The sequence below is a fragment of the Mus musculus genome, chromosome 9, assembly GCF_000001635.26.
Source record: "Mus musculus strain C57BL/6J chromosome 9, GRCm38.p6 C57BL/6J".
In the NCBI taxonomy this organism is placed as follows: domain Eukaryota; kingdom Metazoa; phylum Chordata; class Mammalia; order Rodentia; family Muridae; genus Mus; species Mus musculus.
In genome coordinates, this window is record NC_000075.6 from 105268528 (window position 1) to 105294553 (window position 26026).

General features: G+C 43.0%; 1 protein-coding gene across 12 annotated transcripts in view; it reads right to left on the reverse strand.

Annotated features, from left to right (window-relative positions):
- Window positions 1–26026, reverse strand: part of Nek11 (NIMA (never in mitosis gene a)-related expressed kinase 11) — a 233369-nt gene that overhangs the window by 106372 nt on the left and 100971 nt on the right. For all 12 annotated transcript variants that reach the window (XR_003947831.1, XR_379760.1, XR_379761.3 and 9 more), the window contains 2 exons: window positions 25129–25222; window positions 19105–19219 (listed from right to left, as the gene is read on the reverse strand). Coding sequence is in view for 9 of the 12 variants with exons in the window: in XM_030244174.1 (XP_030100034.1) it covers window positions 19105–19219; window positions 25129–25222 (209 nt within the window). In the remaining 3 variants the exon portion in view is untranslated. The remainder of the gene's footprint in view (window positions 1–19104; window positions 19220–25128; window positions 25223–26026) is intronic.

Consider the following 26026-nt stretch of genomic DNA (forward strand, 5'->3'; position numbering starts at 1 on the left):
CAAAGGCCCAAACACACAACAACTGCCTTCTCTTAGAGGAACTAGGAAAATCTGCAAAAGTACAGGATAACAATTCTTTTTTAATTTTGGAAAACAGTTCATTTTCATGAGAAATATGCTGTCTTTGTTAACATGAACGAGGTCCATTGCTCTTCCTTTAAATGACTGTGTGTGTGTGTAGTACTTGTAGGGGAATGAGCATTGCACGTGTGTATGTGTGTGTGTGCATCCGCACATGGAGGCTAGTGGGCTATATAAGACTCACTCTCTACATTAGTTTTTGAGGCAGGCTCTCTCTCTCACTGCACCTTGAAGCTCACAGATTAGGTCTGGCTAGTTTGTAAGCTCCAGGGTTCTTCCTGTCTCCATTCCCCCAGTCTACTCCCTCTCCCTGGCTCAGTGCTGGGTTACAGATGCCTGCTACCATGCCCGGTATTGTACTCAGGTGCTGGAGATCTGAATTCAGGTCTGATGCAAGCAATTAACCAACTAAGCCATCTTCCTAGCCCTAAACATGCCTGCTACATTTTTGTTTTGTTTTTTGAGGTCTCAGTTTCCCTATCTGGCACAGCACATATCTATATTAGTGGGTTTTTTTAAGAGAAGAAGTTCTGTCATGCTCTGAATGGTTTTTCAAGAGTGTAAAGGTGTCCTTGGATCAGAACGCTGGAAAAATGCTAACCTAGAGATCATTCAATAGCCAGGGACAATGGATATCACCATGTTCAAGGTCTCCAGGTTAGCACCAGCAGCAAACAAGCAGATGAACATCAAGTGGCCCCACAGGACACTCAGAAGGACACCATGTCAGACGCATGGTCATCTTGACCAGAAGACATAACCTCAGTCTCATTATGAGCAAAGGCCATACAGACAGTCTACAAAATATGCAATGAGGTCAGAAAATGCCAAGGTCACAGAAGACAATGAGGGAATCCATAGGTTAGAAGGGAGCTGGGAGATACAGTTAAAAACAATGTGAACTCCTCAGCCGGACCCTAGAACAGCATACCTGAGCATGCAGGGTAGGGCAGCATAAGATCTAACAACCACTGTTCTTGAGTTGTTAGTATCTTCCTGAGCTACTTTTTGGGGTTTCAATATTGTTTTATGTCAGGTAGGGTTATGACCAGAGGAAACTAGGGGCATACAGAAACATGCTGTTCCCCCACCCCCACCCCCTTTTTTTTTTTAAGTGTAAAATTTCGAAGTGAAAAAGTGCATCTCTCAACCCTAATCTAAGAAGTTTCTTTTTTAGTAGATGGCAGTTAACACAGAGACCAACAACTGGTCATGCAAAAAATAAGAAATAGTAATTGGAGGTCTTAAACCACCTATAGATAGTGACTACTGAATTATCTAGGATTGCTCTAGACACATTTCTTCTAGTGTATACTCATTAACATGCACTCAAGTTAACATGTCCTGCTGTGATGACTTATCTCAACTGTCAACTTAATAATATCTAAAGTCACTTGCAAGGCAGGCCCCTGGGTATGCACGGGGATTGTCTTGAAGAGGAAAACCCGCCCACTGTAGGCAGAATCCAAGACTGGTCCTGAACTGTGGAAACAGGAGAAAGGAGCTGAGAAGCAACACCCATCACTCTGTTCCAGACCATGGAGGAAACATGACAAGCTGCTTCAAGCTCGTGACGTTTGCACAATGATGAACTGAACCCTGGAGCTGCAGGACAAAAATGAACCATTTCTCCCTTAAGTTGCTCTTGCCCGATGACTTTACCAGAGTATCAGGGGAAGAAACTAAGAAGCTAGAGAAACCATTAGTACACTAGATATGTAAATTCCAGGGCTCTATCTAGACCTGCTGAGTCAGAAGGTCTAGGTGGTGCGGCTCTCTGCCAGGGGCATGCTGCTAAACACTGAGTGACCCATTCCTCATGGGAGAGAAACTCACACCGTGGCTAGTTTCGAGATACTCATGTGATATCACTTAACACAAGGTTGTAAAGTATCCACCAGGGCCTGCCAGCATCCATAGACCACTAGCCCATCAATGTGCTGCCCCAGCCTTCAAGGAGATTCTGATGCATAGGATAGTTGAGAACCTTTGTTCAAGATCTTCTAAAGCAAGAGTCTAAAATAACAGATACTGTCTAAATCTCCACTAGAAGTTGAAGTAAGTAATCTAGAAAGCCTATACCCAACACACACACACACACACACACACACACACACACACACACACACACACACACACACCAAGTCACCCAGTGATCAGACTCAGGGGGTTATGGTTATTTTACTTTGGGGAACAGACAAGGTTGAGCTTCAGACGGTAAGGTAGAGTGCCACATCTAGCCTAAATTCCTTTTGAGCAGCCATTTCAGACCTTCCATCTTGTTAAGATGACTAATGTCACAGGCCTAACCCACTCCCATTCCATGGGCCGATCCAAACTACAAGCGACACCAGCATTCTAACCACAATTCTGCCTCTCCCCCACTTAAGGAGTGGGGATTCTATTGTTATAGCTGGAATACTCTAGAGTTGGCTGCAGTTACTCTCATGCCTAGTCAACATTCCAGCATGGACAGAGGGCACAGGAGCTCTCACCCCTAACTGAGGAGCTACTGACAGTTGGTAACAGATGGGGGAGGCAATTTTCTTTAGGGGTGTGGACCCTGACACGTTGACCTTGCTCCAGCGGGTCACCCATTATCCATGTACACATAGGCAGCACTTAACACATTCAGTGAGTTTTTTTTTTTTTGAAGAGGACATGATTTTGGGAGGAGGATGTGGGAGAATTTGGAAGAAGTACTGATAGGGAGTGGGAGATGTATTTGATCAAAATACATTGAATGCTCAAAGAATAAAATTATATTAAGAAAATACATTTTTAGCCAGGCAGTGGTGGCACAAACCTTTAATCCCAGCACTTGGAAGGCAGAGGCAGGCAGATTTCTGAGTTTGAGGCCAGCCTGGTCTACAGAGTGAGCTCCAGGACAGCTGGGACTACACAGAGAAACCCTGTCTTGAAAAATCAAAAAACCAGAAAAAAACAAAAAAAAAAACCCAAAAAACCAAAACAAACAAAATATTACATTTTCATATAAACTATAAAGTATCTAAATACTATATACTGTATAACTTTGTGATGCACAATTACAAAAACTATCATTTTGAACAAGTTTTCATCAGTACTAGGGCATGCCCTTCTGTAGTATGTGATTTGTCTTATCTCGATAGATTTGTGATATGAATCAAATGTGAAAGCTATGCATATGAAATCATTTCTAGAATATTCAAACACCAGGTACATTCCCAAAGAGAGCAGAAAATCGCATCCTCATTTGAATATTCCCTATCTTAGAAATCTACACTATGGGGAAGGAGAGTGATGAAGTCCTCTTCATACTCTAAGTAAAGGAGAAAATAATAGAAGCGACTCAGAGAAGCCTGCCTGGAGGCAGGAGGTCACTTGTGCACATGGCCACTGAGTTGGAGAATACAGATCAAGGTATCAGGCAAATCACCCGATTTCATTATAAACCCACAGCAGAGAGTTTCACTAAAACAACTGCTTGAATTGGCTGAATATTTTTATTGCAAAGATCCTACCAAGCTCTGCATTTTAATCTGATGGATTTGCCCTAAATCCCAAATGAGACTCCAGGGGGAAAACCGGTGTACAATCTTGCTCTTATTATGCTCCTTAGCACAAAATACATTTGCATTTATAATGCATTTAGGGAAAGTAGCTGAACTTTTATCTGCCAGTATATGAACTCCAGATGGCTAGCAGAGGCACTTCCTTCCAAGAGCTCTGTTCCAAGTTTTGTACTGGGCATAACAAGGGCCTTGCTGATTGAGAGAAGGAGCACATTCCAGTAGATTGGCTTTCCTGCCCTGGCGCACAGAGCGCCACTGGCTCTGCCGCGCACACCTGCATGGGCGTGGCAGGAATCCTGGGCGCTGTCCAAGGTCCTGACAAAGAAAATGCTTTTTCTTGTTGCTAAACTAATTGGCCCAAATGGGCATCATTACGGCCACAATTTGACAAGTGGAACTAGCCAGGCTGATTGAGTTTATATCTTTCAGAAGTGAAAAAAATAAAATATTTTTATTACAGAGTATACTTAATTCACATAATGAAGACCCTAATAAATTATAGTCAGTTTTCTGGGTGACTAAAAGTATCCCTGATAATTTCTAAAGTTTTATTTGGAACTTGAGAAAATACTGAATCTTGGCTTGACGCTAATTATACTTCTTCATGGAAGGTTACTGAGTGCTCTTTCCAACTCAAGCCCTGTGCTAAGCTTGATAGCCTCCTTAGTCCCCTACAATTTGACATTGTTAAATTTTCCACTATACAGATGAGAACATTTTACCCATGTTCTACATACCTTGTAAGTAGTAAAAATTAACAATAACAAGAAAGATAAAATGAGAAAGAATTCTCTGGTTTCCAACCTCTTAAGAGTATTAACAGCTTTTGGCTTGAGAGGTGATTTTATGAAATCTCTGTTGATATTCTAGATTTTAGCAATTTTGCTTTGAACATATTGAAGGTAATTTGGAACAAAACCCTGAACTGATCTAAACTGGAGTTTTTATCAGAACATCACCCTACTCATCTCCAGCACAAGAACTAATTCAGATGGACCTGCTGCAGCATCTATGGAGACGGCTCTCAAATGTCCTTCCTACAGTTTGCTAGTTAGCTCAATACATGCAACAAGTCAGGATGCGCCACTGCCGTGCATGGGGGAATGATTGTTCCAGGAGCAGCTGAGCTTCTACTGGAGACCAGGCCACAGAATCTCAGCCCCACAGAGCATTATTTTATGGGAATCACTGGGCAGCAGATAGCTGAGGCTGACTGGGGGATCCCAGGTAGCCTGCGACTCTTCTCAGCCTCTTTCAACTTGCTGCTCACAGTGTTAGGTCAGCTTCAATGTTTGCACACCACAGATGTTACAGTTTTTCTCTCATCTGACAATACTCTCCATGCCTCATTCGGCTTCTAACTCTGTCTTACGTGCTCACAAAATCACATTAAGAAGTTGGTTTAGAGTGGTACTCATAAGTCTATTACCTAAAATAATAATAATAATAATTTTTAAAAAATAAGGAGTACTTCACCAAGCTGTATTTGCTTACATCTTGACATGGAAAGTGTTATTTATCATGGATTCCACTGATACAAACACACCATTCCCCAAACCCCTTTAACATCTTTAATTCTTAGAGGCAAATGCACTTTAAAATACAGCAGGGAGGATGATTCTGCGAAAGAGTTGGGTGTGGTCATTCAGACAAAAGCACACGTTTATGCTGCTGCTGGCCTGTATGGTATTATTTGGATTATGGTATTATTTAGAGGTATCTGTAAGGAGAGAGGCTTTGTCCAGGGAACTTAGAAAGATGCACAAGGGGTCATGTCCCCATGTCTTAGACACTCAGCACTTTCCACCTTTCTGGCATATACCTTAGACTTGTATATAAATTAGTCAATGATGTTCCTCAAGAAAAAAGAGAAATATATTTTAGGAGAATACTGAGCACACATGTTCTGCCGACTTGTCTCAATGTTTGTCTCAACAAATTCATCCTTACCAGAAAGGCATGCTGACATATAATTTATATCAAAAAGTAGTACTCCTTTTAGCACCCAGATTTATCCTTTTATTCAATAAATACTAAACAAGAATCATCACAAAGCTAGTCAATGGGAAGTGGGTATGATGAACAAGGCAGACACCATAGCAGGCAGGGCTTAGAGTCTAGCTTGGTGCTTTTCAAATCCTTTAATACGAACACAAATCACTGGATCTGTTTTAAATGCGTCTTCTGATCCAGTCAGTTGTGATTCTCCATTTCTAACAAGCTCTCAGGATGCCAGCAGTGCTCTTCCAGAGGTGACCCATCAGCAACAAAGGACTGGCTGACAGCTGTCAGCTGACATGCTATGCCCGGCTCCTGTCTCTAAGCCCTGCTCGGGAGCATCACCCCTGGGAATCAAAACCAACGGCTACCAGCAGCATGAAAATCATCAGCAAGCTCTAATACTGTGGGAGATACATGATTTTACCAGAGTGGCTTGCTAATGGGAGTTTGAGCTTAGAACACAGTAGCTGTGGGAGTGTGAAGCATGCAACGACATCAGGGCTATCAAGGGATAATAGAAGTTGCCAGGACCAGGGAAGAATGTAACATGTGACATGCCAGCACTCAGAACAATGGCTTATTCTCACTAGACACAGAATTAATGGGCCTTCCTCCCTCCCTTTCTTTTCTTCCTCTCTCCGTCCCTCCCTCTGTCCCTCTGTCCCTCTGTCCCTCCCTCCCCCCTGCCCAACCTCCCTCCTTCCATTCCAGACAGTGTCTCACTATGTATCCCAGACTGGCCTTGAACTCCCAATCCTCCTGCTTCAGCTCCTAAAGTGCTGAGATTTCAGCTGAGTGCCACCACTCTCAGCCAAATAAAGCATTTAAAAGCAATGTCTAGTCCCGTCAAGGGTGCCTCTAAATTTTCTCATTCAAAGTACTGCGAACACACAAAGGCTGTTCTTACCCCAAACTGTAATCTCAGAAATAAAAGGATGCTAAATACATAGCTAAGGACCATATGTTCATAAGCATCTGCTTGTATAAGTTGTCAGATTATATCTGAAAATGAAGCCGTGGGGAGGTTGGGGGCAGAGGGTGGGGATTCAATGCTGCTTGGAACAAGAAAAACAGATCATGTTGAATGCAGCTGGCACAGGGGTTGACTTTGTTCCTTTTTCCTAAACAGGGGAAAATTTATTCTGGATACAAAAAAAGGGGAAAACCATTTTTGATCTCTGCAACCCCAAGCAACCAGTCAGAAAACGTAAATCAAGATTGTAGGCATCTTAAACTCATCTGAAATATTTGTTTTGCTGGCCAATCTTTAATAGTAATAACCCTCACTAAATGTTTAAAGGAACCAGGTGGGAGAAAGAAATATAGATGAGCCAAATGGGGTTGGCAGGGAGGAAAGATGAAAGTTACCACAGCGCTGGAGACGTGCATTTACGTCATATGCTCATATGAGCCCATTGCTGCGTGCAGACCCTAGAACAAGATGGGGCTCTGAAGTCAAAAATTGCAAGCTCAGGGATCGTGCCCTGGGTGTGTTGCCGACGCTGGCAACCTCACAGACTTCAGAATAACTCAAGTTCATGATTGTGCTCGCACACAAACTGCTCCTATAACGCTTGTAGCTCACAGAGGGAAACCTGGCAGACTTTAGAATAACTCAAGTTCATGACTGCGTTCACACATAGACTGCTCCTATAACACTGGGCAATTATTTTGGATCCTTTTCAGGCTCCCAGTTCTTATGTTCTGGGAGTTATTTTGGTTAAGGAATGGGAGAGTTGGTGGAAAGTGGTGTCAGTCCTGAGTGACAAACTCCTTAGGTGCTGCTCCTATAGTGCCTTGCCAAAGTGTTTTGTTTCCCTTTCGTAAAAACTGTTACGTTTTACTTTCAAAAGCCATGAGCTTGACAGGTGATCAGTAAAAGAAGCATTCCTACCTACAGCAGTTACTCTGTGGTATGACAGGCACTCAATTCACTTGCTAAAAAAATCACTTTTTATGTGTTAAAAGGCAAAATCTTTGAATGCCTATCAGAATCATATAAATTAACATCTGACTTAAAAAACAAAGCAAAATATACCAACACACAGAGAGAGAGGGGGGATACAAATAAATGTGGTGGGGTCATGGCTATTTGAATGGAGCAGCTATATTCTAGTACAGCTAATACTAGTTTTCTATGTGCGTTAATCTTATTGACTTACAGAATAATATAAAACTATTTACCTCACAGCTATACAGACTAAGAATCTGAAGTGGATCTCTGGTGAACTGCTTCCTCGAGGGGGGTTCCACATGAGAGTCCCGTTCCTTGTCGTTTTCCTCTTTCAGGATGTCGCCTCTTTCCCCCAACTTGCTGCCTCTTCCTGTATCTTCAGAAGCAGTCATGGTGGCTGAGTCCTCTCACGCCACACACCGCTTCTCTGATTTTCCTCCCCTCTGCCTTCCTCTCTCATTAAAACTTTTCAACTTTAGGAGTATGTACATGAGTACAATGCCTGCAGAGGCCAAAACAGGGCATTGGATCTCCTGGAACTGGGCTCACAGCGGCTGTGAGCCGCTGGGAATCAAACCCTGCCTCTCTGGTAGAGCTGCTAGTGCTCCTAACTTCTGAGCCATCTCTAGCTCCCCCTTTTCTGGCTAAGGACTCATCTGATGACACAGAGCCTATTCCAAGAATCAGAATAGTCTCCCATCTTGAACTCAGCTGACTGAAAACCTTAGCTCCATTTACAACCTGAATTCGCAGGCTTTGTCGTGTAACTTAATATTTACAGACCCAAGGACAGGAGTGTGGGTGTCTTTGGTCCCTACTACATTGCCTATCTTAATAGCGTTTTTTAGTTGGTGAAAATGGAGAGTAAGCTAGGTTATAAACATTACCCTTACAAATATAACTATGTCCACCAGCAGTTTTGGTAAAGCTCTTTATGAGCACAAAACAGAATATTCTATACATCAAGAATTGAATTAAGAGATTTAAGGACTTTAGTAAATGCCTAACATATAGTGAAACTTTTTGGTTTTTTTTAGGCTTAATAGGACCATTTAAAAGACTAGAAAACATGATGTTCTAGTCATTACACTTATGAGATCTAATTACATATAGAAATCAGTCCATTTTACTTCATAATAAGATCAGTCTGTATGATTGAAAAATTGACCTTATGTGACCCTACCATGTATGTGAATTTTGTTGATAATTAGGTCTAACCACAATGCCGAAACACTTTCTGAATCCATGAAGAAATGTCTATTTACCCCAATTAGAGAAGGCAATGATGGACCAACAAACCTCCAGCCAAGTCTAGGTTGATAAACCAGTGAGTTTTACTGGGGTGGCATACAGGAGCATGGGTGACACTGGTTTCTTCAGCACTGAAATGTGGGTGACAACTTAGTCAACATCACTGAGTTCTCTCCACAGCTAGCAGACAGCTACATCACTGAACAGTCTCCTACCCCAGCAGTTGTTCGCTGCTCTTATAACCTTGGGGAGGGTTCCTGAGACTCCTTACCATTCCCCTCCACCACCATGAGGGACCGTTCCAATCCAGAGGAAACCGCTACATAACACATTGGGGAACCAAAAATGCAAACTCCATCCCCAGTTTCTAATAAGATTATACGTGAACATCAAACTATTAGCAATTAAAATTAAACAGATGTCTGAGTGTAATATTCATTGCAAATTTGATGACCAATTTAAAATTCTGTTCCTATACTATATAATGAAATACATTTTAAGACAATATCATGTTTCTACTCTGCAATGTCACAAGACTCAACTATTCAAACTCCTCACACACACACACACACACACACACACACACACACACACACACACACACAGTGTCCTTGTCATAGCACTGGACCCTGGCTTCCTAGTTTCTGAGAGTGCTTCCAGTGAAGGCGGATTGAGCATCAGCTCTCTCTACCTCTGTGTAGCAAGTTACCATGACAAGTTTTATTTTGTGTTTTGTGGATCTGCCTTATGCCGCTGAGGAGATGAAACTCAGGGAGTGCTTGACTGTGTCTCCCTGTTCTGCTGCCATCCAGTGTGGTTCTGGGTTTTAGGGAAGCACCAAGACACCACTCAGGGGTTGGAAGAATTCAGTCTAAGATGGAGGAGGCTGAAGTTGGGGTTCCCTGACTCCTGGACATCCAATTGCTGCTGGGGTGCAGCACAGGGGAGTCTGGAAGGAAGTATTGAGAGTCCATGGGCCTGCAAGGAGGCAGGACTGGGTGCTCCCAAACTCCTGGACATCCAGGTGCTGCTGCTGAGTGCTGAGGAGCTGGGAGTGGAGTGGGTGGGGAGGGGTGCAGGCTAAGGACAGTGAGTAGCTGAGTGAGTAGCCGGAGGGGGTGGGTGTAGAACTCCGGCTTAGCTCATTTGTGATTATCCTTAGTTTAGCAGCCTGGGATCAGAGAGGCCTTCTACAGGAAACTTAGACTGTGGCTCCCCACAGCTGTTCTCAAAACAGACATGAAAGACATGTTGACCCACACCGTTTATTGACTGGTGAAAAATGGATTCACGCCAACTCCTATTCATCGCCACCCCCCCTGCATTCCTTACTGAGAAGCAACTGACAATCGAGGGCTCTTTATTTAAATGTGTGGCCACCAGTATGACTCAAATGTTCTAGTGGATGGTCTATGCGCAAACACATACAGGAAGTATTAATTAGACTTAAAGGAGACAAGGGGCCTGGGAGTGGATATGATCCTGTTTCATTGTGTACATGTGTCATACACAAGAATAAAGAAAATTTAATACAAAATTTTAATTAAATATGATTACATTTACATCTTTAAGAAGTGATTTTCAAAAGACTTATTAGTAAAGATACCTCAGTGGTAGAACTCAAGTTAGGGCGTGACTCTAGCACAGACTCGTGGTACTCTGAAGCAGCAGAAGAAAGTAGGTTCTAAGGGGAACAAAAATCATGGAAGCAGTCAAGGAGTCCCAGTTGTAGGTATCGGAACAAGCTAAAGCAAGAAGGGCGTCTTTGAGCCAGGATTAAAGGATGGGTTGGGTTCCAGCAGGCATCAAGAGGAGTGAAAGCAGCCCCGATTCACCCGAGCCAGGCGCTGCCTGTGCCAGTTACTGCATCCCGGCTTGTTAAAAACTCAGCACTTATGAGGTTGGCATCACCAATTCCATGGCAATTATGAAAGAGAGAGAGAGAGATGCCTTTGCGGCTGTATGACCCCAGCAGTTATGCAGAGGTGGACACACTGTTCCCCTACAATCAGAGCAACTGTCTTACTCAAAATCTGAGTGCTGGCATACAGGAAAGTCAAGACCCAAACACAGGTCTCTTTTCTGAGTCCCATGGTAACCTAGGAACTATTGGGCACCATGATGGATTTTCCAGGTAGGGTCTACTGAACTCAGAGCACAACTGTGGGCTATGCAGCAGGGAGTGAATGCCTCCCCTGAAGGAGAATGCAGACCACTGTAAGCAATGTTGCAGGCGACTTTCCCACGCAACCTTAGAATCTGCCAATGGGGATGGTTTAATTTTCTCTTTAACTGGTTCACTCCAGACTTGAGCCATGATGGGCCAGGCAAGGTAACTAGGTGTGTTCTCTTCTCTTCTCTAGCAGTGTGGTCCTTAGTTTAATGGCTACATTTTCCTCTTATTTTGCTAAGAGGAAGATCACAGCCTTCTCAGCTGAGAAACTTACTCAGACATTTACGGGTGCTGCTTTTCTGTGAATGCTAATATTCTGGGATTCTAGTGTCCTATTTCTGTGTCTCTTTCTTAGGATGTTACATCAAAGTGGCTGTCTAGGGAAGTGTCGGTCTGTACCGACTTTAGCTTTTCAAATTAGATATAATTTTTAAATTTTAGTTAGCGACTGATTATACAGAAGAAACACTCCAAGTTATTAAATATGCTTCAGGGTGAAGAATCCACATGTTTTTAAAAGTTCAATATTAGATTCAGTGAATGACTGCAGGGGTCTTTATTCCTGGGAATCAATTATTACAGTAGGAAGACACGCCGTAATAAAACATGCACATAATTCAATGAAACAGAGGATAAAATATTAATAAAACTACCATCAAGGTTCCTTAGTCATGCTTGAGGAGAGCAAAGCTTTGGAATAACGATGAAGAGCCAGGGCTGTCTAAGTGACTGAAGTGCTTGGTCTTTTTTGAGCTGGCATCCCACTGCCCTGGTCTTCTTTTCTGAGCCAGCATCCCCACTGCCTTGGTCTTCTTTTCTGAGGCAGTATCCCACTGGCTTCTCTACGATGGGCAGGGTTTGCAATCTTCTCTTTCTTTTTTCTGTTTGTTTCTCTTTTTTAACTTTTGGAGACAGGGTCTCATGTAGCTCAGTCTAGCCTCAAGCTCAATACAAACCCCAGACTGACTTTCACCTCCTGATCCCCTACATACACCTGTCTGCTGAGATTACAGGCCTGCTCTTCAGGCTATCGCCCCAGCCCTCTCATACCTTGTGTCTTCATTAGGGTTTCTATTGTTGTGATCAAGCACCATGACCAAAAACAACTTACGGGGGAAAGGGTTTATTGGGATTGCACTTCCATATCACCGTTCATCATCGAAGGAAATCAGGACAGGAATGCAAACGGGGCAGGGTCCTGGAGCAGAAGCTGGTGCAGAGGACATGGAAGGGTGCTGCTTACTGGCTTGCTTGCTCCTCAGCCTGGTTTTGTTTCTTTTGTTTTTTCTTTTCTCCTCTTCTCTTCTCTTCTCTTTCTCTTCTCTTCTCTCTTTCTTCCTTTCTTTCTTTCTTTTTTCTTTCTCATATCAGAAGTTTTATTTCCACAGAAAGAGCATACAATACTCTGTTATAAATATGCCAGACTTTATCTCCATGTTTCAGAGCACAACTTGGTGCAAAAGCACACCAAGGAAGCTTCTCACTTCCCCTAAGTTTCTTGCTTGTTTTTCTTTGTACAAAGTGTGTAGTGCAATCAAGTATATTATTATAGCATAATAGTATATTTTAAAGCTAACATCATCCATTTAAAATCTATTTGAGATATTGGATAAAAATACATTTTCCCCTTACAAATTCAAAAGGCTACAGGGGTAGTCATCTCTCTTTTAAATAAATCATGCATATCTAACTGTTGGATGGCAGTATAGTTTTTTAATGTGCTAACATATTTAGGCAGCGTGCACTTTCTGTCACGCAGATCCTATTAGCAGCTGGAGTACCATATCATCAGGCTGAAGTGGGCCTCCTTGTGTTTGACACTAGTAAGTGAGTAAACTAAAGTTAACATGTTCTTGGTTTCCTTGCTAACACTTCTTCATAAAATGCCTGCCAATGACCTGCAAAGGCACTTTAGTATTTGTAACATTAATGTAACATTAATTTGGTTAGAGCTAGCACTAGATATATCACGATTTCTACTTAGGTCTAAACATTTTAAATGCTTAGTTTACACCAGGAATTTTTCACATATTAGGCTGTAAACATCACCCCCAACCCTGAATACAGTCTAACAGGCCACAGCTTTTAGGTGTCTGGATAAGTCCAGGCATTTTTCTTTAAGTAACCAAGAAAGTTCCACGAGTGTTCTCATACCATTATGCTAACGCATTCTGTTGGTGTAAAACTACAGTAGCCATCATCTGTGTGTACAGAGAGTGGAGGCTTAAGTCCCACTTCAGTGTGAGTCTTGGATCCCAATCCAAATGTCCCACTTTAAAGGCGTTTCTGAATTGCTATTACTGCATTTGTAAACTAAGGAAAATTTAGGTCATCACTGGATCTTTTAGAAAGTATAAGGACTAACCATTGTTACTAAGTAATTCCCAGTAGTTGTTTTTAATGCAGGAAGTCAATTCATGTTTTCAGGCTTAATTATGAATTGAAGTATATTTTAATTTTTAACACACTCGGGCAGTGTGGACTCAGACGTGGAAAAGCCATTAACCACAGAGTCTGTTCCTACATCTTTATGAATCTTTCAGAACTTACATATGTCTTATATAGAGAGTCAGCCTGCTTTCTTAATGATCCCAGGACCACCAGCGCAGGGATGGCACTACCCAAAATGTGCTGGGGTGTCCTTCATTAATCACTAAATAAGAAATGCCTTACAGGCTTGCCGGCAGCTGGATCTTATGGAGGCATTTTCTCATATTGAAGTTCCCTCCTCTCAGGTAACTTTAGCTTGTGTCAGGTTGACATAAAACTATCCAGTATGTCCAGGTGGCTTAGCGGGCACGAGATCCTTTTAAATCTGCCCACAGGGTTGATTGTAACCCCAATACAAACCGTCCAATAGCAGAGACTAAAGGCAGAAGCACCAAGGGATCTCTACCTCCTGTCTAAGTAGCCAGCCTAAGACCCTCAACTCTGTAGATGTTCCTCGTGGATGAGAGTGTAACTCAGCAGACACTAGGATTAACACGGTGATTTTTGTCTTCCTCTGTTTCTCTGCTCATGTCTTTTTTTTTTCCTACTAATCTTACTGATATATATCTTATCAGCAACAAAGTGCACTCATTTAAAGTATAAAGCTTGGTGGGGTTCTGTCTAAGAATACACTTCTATTACCATAAAAGGTTCTAGGGTGTCCTTTTAACGTCATTTCCTGTCTTCAGCACCAGTGCTAGAGTGTACCAAGGAAACACTATTGCCATCCCGTCTAACAGAGCTGAGAGGTGGTGTGTGTGTGTGTGTGTGTGTGTGTGTGTGTGTGTGTGTGTGTGATGCTGTAAGCTGTTTTTACAGAGACGGCCTTTGGAGTTCAGCCTGTTCACCTTCCTCTTAGCAACTCGTTAGTGGAACTGCTCACTAGCGCCCCTGCTGGCTCCATGAAAGCAATGTTTCCCTTGCCTACCAGAGTCTGCAAGCTCTCTCCCAGCCACCCAAGTGCCAACAGGCTTTTCTTCTGTAATCTAAATAGATTTCTCTGTTTCACTTAAGGAGGAAAAAAACCAAATTTCCATTTTCTTTGGACACCTCAGGGGTCAACCTGGTCTTCATAGATGTCCTGGATTAAAATTATAATTTTTGTATTGCCCCAAACTGGAACCTTTCATTTGGAGATTTGTTTCTTGGGGTTTAGTGTTAGTGGAAATATGGCCTTTCATTCTAAACTCACTAGTGTGGGATTTCTTTGCTTAAGATATTGTTTTTTTTTTAATTTATGTACACTTCCTGTCATGGGAGATGTTATTTTTCATTTCCAGGGAGACCTCCCATGCTGATGGAGGATGCGGGACTTGTTTGTAGTTCTAACACTTAGGAGTGAGTCTAAGGATGTTTGCATTTCATCCTCTTAGAGTTCTGTTTTCATCTCTATCTGGCAATAGTAGAACTGCTGGGTCACTAGAGGGTGTCTTTTTAGAAAATAAAATGCTGAAAACATTGAGCGAAAGTTCAAATGATTTTTGCTTGGATATATAAAAGAAAGAGATGATAAAGATGCCCGTGAAGGAATTAAAGATGTCCTATCTCAAAGGGTGCCAAAGACATTTGATGCTCTCAGGTTGCAGTCACGTGAGGCATGATAACCACTGGAAGGGCCACTTGGCCTGCCTTCCCATGCATGGCTGGAAAATGGCCTTGAACACTAGATGCTATAACTGGGACTACAACAGACCTGAACAGACAAACTCTGTAAAGCTTTATTCCGCCTGCTTCTGCAGCTCTGCACCTTCCTGCATGCATCTCAGTAACGTCTCGAGAATGAACTGTTCTAGTCAATTATGTGTGTCCTGTCATGACTCACAAATTTAGTGTTCTTTAGACTTCAGTCTTGTGACGCTCTCATGAGTATCTAAAATTCATTTAAAGTCATTTTAAGGAATGAAGGGATGCAGCAGGAACCCAAGACATGCTGCATCTGCAGTCAGGGAGCAATGAGTGGGATTTGAAGCTGGGCCATAAAACCCCATGGCCTGCCTGTCCTGCACTTTCTCCAGCAAGCTTCTACCTCCCACAGGCTCCACAACCTCCCAAAGCAGTACTACCAGCTACCAGCTACCAGCTACCAGCTACCAGCTACCAGCTACCAGCTACCAGCCACCAGCCACCAGCTACCAGCTACCAGAGACCAAGTATCCAAATACATGAGCCTATGGGAACATTTGGTATTCAAAGCACAATAAAGGAGGCCTCTCTCCATATTCTAAGAAGAGGAAAGGGCGTGAAGATTTACCACAGGGAGTAGAACCCCACGAGGTCAGAGTTTTATCCGAAACTGAGAGGCGGCTTAGGACTTGCTGAAGGGTTGATTGGAGAGGCGATGAACAGATTACATTTGCTTAGACTTCAGATGGGCAGCCTCCATACCTCAAGGTTGGCTTAAGGAAACAGTTCCCAACCCTTCTAATGCTGTGATCCTGTAGTTTTTCATGGTGTGGCTGTGCCCTTCCCCCAGCCTCAAATAGGCTAAACAAACCCCAGATGGTTTTACAACCTGGCTGGAGTCCTTGTCTGGCCTGAGTCTTGAGGAGTTGGCTGCCTGCTGAGCTTGCTTAGCAACTCAATCCTGCTGAAGCAAAAGGATGGGTCTGTGGGAGTTGCCTATATAACCACAGAGCTGATAATTAAACTTTGAGCCTTGGCCTTGGCTTCATCCTTCTCTCACCTGCCTGCCTGCCCGCCCCTCTGTCCTTTTTCATTCCCAGCCTCCCTTTTCAGATACCCAGTTCTCCGTGGCTGCTGGACAGCGACATGTGGGGAAACCCCAAACAAAATTATTTTTATTGCTACCTCATGACTGTAATTTTGCTACTGTTATGAGTCATAATGTAAATAATTTTGGAGATAGAGGTTTGTCAAAGGGGTCTCAACCCACAGGTTCGACCACACACTCGAGTGTGTATGTGTGTGTATGAGGATTTGAAAGAAAATAATGTTCAAGAAATCATCAGTAGCACACATGAGGAATTAAATGGGATGAACGCCTTAGCGTTGCAGCTGGGTCTTCTCATGTGATTATGATGGTAACCCATGACTAGCTAGAGTAAATCAGCTCTATGCAAATGAATGCGTATCAAATGTAAGTAATATCTTACCCTATCTTCCTCTACAGCTAACTCCTCACTTCCCAGAGGAATTTTCCAGTTCATTATCAAAAGCGGATTAAATGATTGTGGTAGGAGCTTTAAAAACATGACTGCATAATTTCTAGGTCTATGCTAGACAGTAATAAATAACGGTTCCTCCAGGTGCTGAAAGCATGGCGTTGCATTAAGAAACAGAAAGCAAAGAACACTGAGTGCCCACTTAAAGGTTCATCAACAAGCTAAAGTGCCCTACTTCAAAATTTCACAGTCACCCAAAGTGCTCGCCCATAATCTCAGTTGCTTACCACTCTAATGGGCTGTCGACCCCAAACATTACATATACCTAAGCTTCTGTTTTCAATTTTATGTTTGAGAGAAAATAAGTAGTAAGATACAAGTTTACAGAAAAATAAGGGAAACGTTCACAGTATTTTATAAAGTATCTGTGCTCTGTACTTGGTCTATTTTGAATTTTATAGTTTATGATGGAGCGTAAGCATGAAGGAGGAGCACGGGGGAGTGGAGCTGTCTATCTGCAATTGAGCTGATAATCAGCATATTGTTCACCACAGTCAAACAGGCCAACATGAGAGGGAAGGAAGATAGGAGCTCCCGTCTCCTGTAGCATAAGTTCTATGGTCAGAGCTGGCTGAGGAGTGAGTTAGCCCCTCAACCACTCTGTGCTTACAGTAGCTTAGCCTTAGCACGGAGCCCACAGCAAAGGCGCTGCCTCTGAAGGTCTCATTCACTTACCGCACTTGACTGTTTCTTACAAGTGCATCGCAGCCTGGGAGAGAGCGAGGAGAGGTTACTCTAGAAAGAAGTTGGGTGGCCCTTGAGTAAATGTCTTCAAGTCTTTGGTTCCTCTTCTCAGAAGCACAGTTAAAGATACCTTTTCCTCTTTGAAGCAGGAGAACAGACTCCCACTTCTCTCTCTCAGATGATAGTTTATTATCCTGTCCTGGGCTCCTTTTCATAGGGACAACTCTCCCTTCCGTACACACCCTCCAGCACAGCTTTACCTACAGCAGTTGCTACACAAGCCCTAACTTTCCCAGCTTCCTATTCAAGGAAAGAAAAACTCTGGAACAGCTGATTTCCCCCACTCCTCCTCAAATGGAAACAATTAATATAATAAAAAGAAATGAGGGCAAAGCCATCTGATGGCATCATGCATGCCCTTGTCATCATTCTGCTATGAGATGGCCTCCAGCATCACACTGAACTTGGCAATTGGCAGCTTAATGAGCTTCAGGTGCGCCTCTCCATTTGGCTGAAGGAGGTGAGCCACACTCTACTAGTTCAGGAAGACCTCGAGTGCTGGGCTGAGATGAAGACACAAGCCACAGTTTTCCTTCCTTAATGTTCAATTTGTGAAAAGAGTTTATGTGCAGCACCTCCAGGACCAATGAGACTGCCAATGAGGTCTTCTCTCGGAGGCTACCAACCCTGCAGGCAAATGCTGCTAAAACCCAGGGGGAAGGGGGAGTGCAGGCACCTGGTAGGTGGCTTGGGAGACTTCCTGAGTAGGACAACACATTTCCACTGTCTTCTTCTGTGCAGTGAGATCTGGATGGTGGTCTGTCAGCTCTCCTAGCCTCTCCTAGCTTTTTACTTTCATACAAGTATTTTCAAAAAATAAAATGTCATGCATTTCAGTCTTGCCTTGGCATTTGCTTCTTAAGGGTCTAAACTAATGTACCACCCATTTACTTCTTCATCTACTCATTAATTAATAAATTCATTTATTCAAGAAATAATTAGTGAGCATTTTTAAGATTCCTGGTGTGTTAGTTATTCTAGGAATACTTGTGAAGAAGAGCAGGAAGACTCTTGCATCCAAAAGTGTCCCTCACAGTGTTGCAACTGATTCTTTCTTCAGCTCTTACCATGCTAGGCACTAGAGAACATCCACGCCCAATTTTTTTTTTTTGATAATAATCATAGAAGGAAAAAATCATTATTCCTGTTTCATGGATACGGTAGCAAAGACCCAGAAAGACCGGGTAGCCATGGGCTTCCTCTACAGACGACATGTGGCACCTCCAGCTGGTTAACAACCCTGAACACTCTTAAGTCTCTGGCAATGATGTTTGCACATCTGGATAGTGGATCTAGCAAAGTCTGGTTTGTGTTTTCACTTAAAATGTACCCGAGGGGCAAGGGAGCCAATGATGAAAGAGGAGTAGAGCTTTGGGTAACTCTTACTCAGTTAATGGCAATATTGTTTCTCACACTCAGAAGACATCTCTTAACACGTGTGAGTTTCTAACTCATCTTCACTCTTACAAAGAGGACAAAGGCCCTTCGCATGTCAGCCCACCCAGCCCTGAGCAGCGATGGCAGGTGATCACATACATTGATACATACACAGTATCCCACCTAACCCCTCCTCATCCCAGCCCTGCTCAATTTCACTTCAAACCTAAATGTCTTGAGTTGATTGACTTCAGAGACCAGACAAGCAGCCTGCTGAGAGGTGATGCAAACACGTACCATAATGTCCGAGGTCAACAATGGTGTCCTCTAAACTGGGCTCAAGTTCATCGAGGTCCAGGCACGGAAGGGACTGAGGCTCAGGCAGGCTCTCCAAAGTCCGTTCATCTAGTTCCTTGGGGATGGGAATTAACAATTTGAGAGCTGACAGAAGAAAGTGGCCCTGCCACAAAGAAAGCAACATTCTTCTCTCCTAAGCTTGATAGCATTTTCAAACTTTAAGTTGCTAACTTGGGATAAGAGAAATGGTCTTCAATCAGACAGTAACCTTGGGCAAAACATTTAACCTCTGTAGGAATCAGATTCTAGGACATAGTTAGGTGAACCAATCAAGATACCCAAGGAGCCAAGTCAAAGGCTCAGCCAAGTATTGGTTCCATCAGCAACTAGAAGCAAGCATCTCTCTCCTGTGTGTGCCCACAGTGTCCCACCTAACCCCTCCTCATCCCAGCCCTGCTCGATTTCACTTCAAAACTAAATGCCTTGAGTTGAATGACTTCAAAGTCTTGTCTGGATTTTGGAGTATAAGAACTTCCAAATTCTAAAAGACAAATACCTAAGAAATGATGAAGTAATTCAGGTTCAAAAATAGAAAAGGTAAGTGTGGAAATGTATATTGGTTGATAGATGTTTCCCTGACATGAAAAGTCATATGTTCAGTTCCTAGCACTGTGGAAACTGCATAGCTGTGGCGACACAGGCCTACGATCTCAGCCAGGGAAGTTGAATTAGTTACTGTTCTGTTGCTGTGAAGAGACACCATGACCAAGGCAAGTCTTATTTCAAAAAACAGTTAGGGGCTTGCTTACAGTTTCAGAAAGTTAGTCCATGATCATCATGTTAGGAAGCAGACAGGCATTGCAAAAAAAGTGTTAGCTGAGAGATTTACATCCTGATCGGCAGGCAGGAAAGAGAGAGAGAGAGAGAGAGAGAGAGAGAGACTGGGCCTAACATGGACTTTTGAAACCTCAAAGCCTACCCCCAGTGACATAGTTCCTCCAATAAGATCACTCCTACTCCAACAAGGCCACATCTCCTAATCCTTCCAATCTTTCCCAAACTGTCCCATGATCTGGTGACTAAACATTCAAATATATGAGACTATGGGGGCAGTTTCATTCAAAACACCACATAAAGTGGAGGCAGGAACATTAAGCAATCCTGGACTAGATGGTGTGTTTGAAGAGAGCCTGCACAATATGAGATTCTGCCTCAACAAAACAAAAACAAAACTAACTGAGTGAATAAATAAATAAATGGTAAAGTGCCCAAACATATTAGTAGGAATTTCAATATATCAGTTGTCTTTTACTATATTATTATTTTATTATTATTATTAATTATTGCATTGTGTGTTTGCAAACTAAACCTAATACTGAATTGTCCTATTTTCTCTGATAAGCAGCTTTTATGGGGGTGAGAAAACTAATCCAAGAAAGCCTTTTATTAAGAAATAAATTAAAAGGAAAGTCCAAAGTAATATCATGTAAGTCAAATCAATGAAGTCACGCCCCCATACCCCTTACAGCAAGGCATTTGTGAGTATTGTTTATAAGTCTGCTTTCCCTCCTGGAGGTACAGCTGGATGCAGACTGCAAAGGCTCAGATAGTGGGTGGAGAACCCAAGAACAGGGAGATGGTGGACTATCATCACTGAATGCATGTCAAAAGGCATTTGAAAATAAGCACTCAATTGAGTGACTTGCTGGGATTCTCTTTGAAGAGGACACAATTGCTGTGTCTGCCTCTCTGGGATACGGATCAGTGAGCTACTCTTTGACCCTGCTCCCAGCACACATAAGGACATCTGGCTGGCTAGGTACTTCTTCCAGACTTAGCATATGTGTGACTGTAGATGCCATTGGAGAAAGGCAGCCAGGGCTTGCCTTGTAAATTGAAGATTTTTTTTAAAACTACTATCCTCTTAAGAAATGGAGTCAAACATGATTCCACTCTCAACTGTGCTTCAAGACTTCAAAACCTAAATTCAGCCAAGCAGAAAATGCCTGCCAAAATAAAGACATTGTCAGTTAAAGTCTGAAAACAAATCAAACCACTCTCCTAAGTGCCTCAGAGAATTTTCATAACATATGGCACACTGGACCCATTCACTCCCAAAACTCTCCCCCTACAGCTGCTTCTGAAATACTCAGAGGGTTCTGGAGAGAGGGCTCAGTTGGTAAAGTGCTTGCTATATGAGTGTAAGGACCTGCACTCAGTTTCCCAGCATCTAGATGTTAAAAGACAGATGTTAATCCCAAAGCTGGAGAGGTAGAAGACAAGAAAATCCCTGGGGCTTACTGGCCAGCTGCATTAGCATAATCAATGAGCTCTCAGCTAAGTGAGAGACATTACCTCCCAGAATAGACCCCTCTGCTCACCTCTGGTCTTTATATGCATGCACAGACCCAAACATCCACACACCTGCAACAGACAGACTCCCCACAGTGAACCACCCAGGAGTTTGTTGCAGGCAGGCATGAGAGAAGAGAAAAGGGAATTGAGGGCAGAGTATCAGTGAAATTGGGAAGAGATGAAGCCATCAGGATGTGGAGAAGATGGGGCGAGGAAATGCAGTCCAAGATGGCTGCCTTTCCCCTTTATTACATCTTCCTTCGGCGTCTTGCATCTGATTAATTCAACCTCTGTCATATCTTATTTCATCTCCTTCAGTTCAGCAATGCCTTTCCCTGAGATGATGAAAACCCTTCAGGCCTCTGCAAAGTGTTTAGCTTCTTGCATTGTTCTGTGAATACCATTAAACCCGTCTCCCTCTTGTGTCTGTGAGTATGATTCAACCCGCCTCTTCCCTGCCTGCTTGTCTGTCTCCCGGTCCTCCTGGGGTGAACAAGAAAGCCTTCCCGCAGGATGCACCTCCTTTTCTTCTATTCCCATTAAATGAGATTTTTCCCCTCTAAAGAGATAAGAGATCTGCTCTTTGTTGTCGTTTTCAATTCCTTCATCTAGAGAGGATGGTCATGTTCAGGAGCCCCACTTTATGCCCTTGGCTAATAGGATGTAATCCTTGGTCATCAATATCAGAATCAAAGGAAGTCTATCAGAAATCTGATAAGCCCAGCCCCTACCCCAGAGCAAACACCACCACAGGATACTCTGGTGCATTCTGAAGTCTGAAAAGTGTCATGTAAGTCACAGAATTTACAAGACAGCCATCTGGAGACAGTCCGACCTCTGGCAGAGAGGAGAAGAGGGCTAACAGTGGATCATCTGTTAACCCCACGCTGACGTCCTAACAATGCTCCTATCCATATACAAGCCCAGGGAACAACTTCTGAAAAGCTCAGGGCCACAGTGGTGCTAAACCTCAGCAAATTCAAGAGAATCAACTAGAATCTTTAGCTAGAACAAGACATCGTGAGTTAGCGTGTGTACGCGCATCTGTGTTCGTTGTGAATGTGTCTACATGTGCGCACATACACACACTTGCAACTTGCTGAGAGATAGGAAAGTGTGATGGCCAATCTTACTTCTCCCTTTGACCAGATTTAGCATCACTATGGAGACATGTTTTGTGTTGTCTATGAGAGCGTTTGCAGAAAGGTTGAACTGCAGAAGGAAGACCTACTCTGAAGGTGGGCAGCATCAGCCACCACAGCCCCATCTGGGGTCCTAGATGAAAGGAAAGGAGGTCAGCTGGGCAATGACGTTTGTCTCTCTCTGCTTCCTGAGGGCCAATGCAATCTCCTCACCATAACAACTTCTCTGCCATTATGGATCGTAATTTCAAATCATGTGCCCCCCGAAACTCACCCCCAAAGCAAACCCCTCCTTAGGTTGCTCCTGTCATGTAGGTTCTGTCTCAGCATCAAGGAAAGTAACTAATGCATGAAGTCACCAGGGGCGTGTGCCAGGAACACAGGATCTCTGAGCAACCTTTCTTTGTCAGAGCTGGGCCAAAATAAAGATTTTTTTTTTTGGCTCCATATTCTTTGCGATAACATGCGATAACAAAATCTCCTCCTGAGGTTCTGCCTGCCATGCAGTCTTGGGGTTATCATTAGAATCTTAATATGCAAATTTGCAGAGGTTACAAACAAGCTTTGGCTTTCACAGTTGTTCAGCACCTCTGGATGTCACAGTATGTTTAGACTACTGGTAATAATTATATCAGACAAAGATGATTATCTTAAGGGGTTAAAGGAGAAAAGTGAACAGGTGAAGTAGATTATTGGTCCCTAACTTGTAAGATCTTTCTCTTCTTTGCCATGTGATAACTTCAAAATAATCTCAGAGCTTGGAGTGGCTTCTCATCCCTGTATCTCAGCACCTGAGAGACTAAGGCAGGAGGCTCATGAGTTTAAGGCCAGTCTGGGCCACATAGAAAGGGAGGGAGAGAGGGAGGGAGGGGAAATGGAGAGGGAAATGGAGGGAAGTAGGTCACTTAGGCTTCACAAAAAAAAAAAAAACCCAAAACAAACAAACAAAAACTATCTGGTTCCCAAGCTCCAGTCTTAGCAAAGAAATCTCTCAGATCTCAAAAGCATTCCAGAAACAAGCACTCTACTTTATCTTGATTGAGCAAGTAGTTTTCACACTAACTAATACAGAACCTTTAGGAACCCATCAGCTTCCTTATCTAGGTCTTTGGGAATGCCTGGGTTTTCAGACAAAGCAGACAGTTTCAGGGGCAAAGACCTACTACTAGAAGCCACCGATTGTCACAATGCCTAGGGGTGTCTGGAGTCCTGAAGCAAGGCACTCCGTTTTCTTGAGGCATGGCTTCTTCAATGCTGTGGTGGCATCCAGACCTTTCTCTTGGTTGAGACCTGGTCCTGTTGCTGACGCCATGTCCTCTTAGCCAGAAATGTCTCTATTTGCCAGTACCCATGAGCAGGAAATTTCCCAGGTCTCTGAGACCAGTGACAGATTCCACAAATGGGTTCACTAAAAATAGGGGTACCAGAAAGGTGGAGCAGAGGGCATAACTGAGCACTATTGTGGTGCCAGAAAGGTGGAGCACTGAGTAGGATGGAACACTTATCACCAGCACTCTTACAGTATCTGATGACCAGCTCAGTAAGCAGAAAACCCATCGGTGCATAGAGAAGACCAGATCTCCTGTGCGATCCAACTTTGGACTATCCGATCCTCTAAAGAACTGAGTAAGACAGACGAGCATTGTCTTGCCCAGAGCGGGACAGAAAACTAGTGTTCCCAGGCCTCACTTGTCTAAAAGAAAGACTTGCTTGGGCTTCTGCCAAATCCAGGGGTTGGAGACCTGTAGTGACTAAGCTAAGCTATAGAATTCATAGCACTGAGATTCAGGCTGTTCAACAGTCTCAAGGTTTGTTCTTTCTGTTCAAGGAGAGCATCTCAGATATGGAAAACTCCGGGTGAACATCTTAAAGCTTTTCTTCTCCATGGTGCCTCTATTAGAAAAGCTATGAGGTTGCTGTTGATGTCAACTGCCCCAAATGACCCCTCACATAGACTACCTTGGTATTAGCTCCTACCACCAAGGCCCAGAGAGATACTCTCAACTATGAATGAAAATAGCATTTACCACGCAGAGATTTCAAATATAGAAGACTTGAATGAAGGTTGAGGGGAATCCTGCAACCCTATTCATTATATCTGTGGTCCTTCAGTTTGAGCAAAGTTATTATCACAGTACATGATGATATAGATGAGAGACAGAAAATGAGGTTAAAGAATAAAAATAAGACAAAAGGGATGGATGGACTGGAGAGGTGAGACACAAAGGTCAGAAGTGAAAGCCAGGTGCATGTGCATCTGTCCTGTCAGTTAATCATCTCCGGTTATCCTGGAGACTGTGGTCACATGATGTAAGAGGGCTGAATCAACTGGTCCACTTCTAGATCCAAGCTGGTTTGAATCGGAGTTGTCATCAACTGTCAGGTTACTTTTTAAAGTCCCCCTAAAGTTGGGCCTGGTCGGTCTGGGTGCTTTATTTTCTACCCATTTCCTACACATTTAGTCTGATGGCTCTAAGGGACCCAAAGCAAGGAAATACCCACTTAGACATGAATGAGGGGTGCTTACATGGAGCACATGGGCATGCACGGACCCCACATTCCGGGATCTCAGGGCCTGCATCCTTTTGTCATTTTCTTTATAGTTTTCTTCAGCAATCTTTCTGTAAAGTGGATACAAGGGTATAAAAATCAGTACAAACTGCTTACACCGTATCTATAGTATAAATAAGCATGATTGCCTGTCTTAACAACCAGACTGGTTAGCAGGAAGCCAGACCATCAGGTCTGTCCCTCATGGTCCAGCCCCACAACTGACTATATCTCTTCTTAACTTTTCATGTGATTCTCTTCTAAAGAACATACAAGGAAGTTGTGGCCTGTAGTCAACTCTGGGAACCCCTGGGCTATCAGGAGAAGATAACACTTACTTCTGAGCATCCTGAAGATGCTACCACCCCAATGTCTGAGATTCCTTCTACCTCAGAATGAGCAAGCTCATAACAAGGACAATGGAAATACATGCCAAGGAATGTGTAGGCACCATGTTGGAGGGGAAGTGGTAAGAGGTCTACTAAGCAACCCTCAGCTATTCAGTCCCATACTATTAGCCACTGAAATGTATGAGGGACAGACTGCCAGGACTCAGGACTGCTTTTGTCTAACATGCCCTCCGCTCCCCAGCAGCCACAGCTCTACTCTTTACTTCCAAAAGCTCATTTTAACACTACATATTAATGAGATTATTCACAGTGTTGGCATTTCTCAATGACATTAGCTAAAATACATGGTCTCTCTTGAATCCTAGAAACAATGATCAAAATTCTAATCCAATTAATTTATAAAAATCAGAGCCAAATAGGAAGAATAATATTATATCATGTGGAATATTCATGCTATTCTTTTGCCTATAAATAGTTTTAATCTGAATAATAATTTTTAATATGCATGGGAAGTATTACATTTGC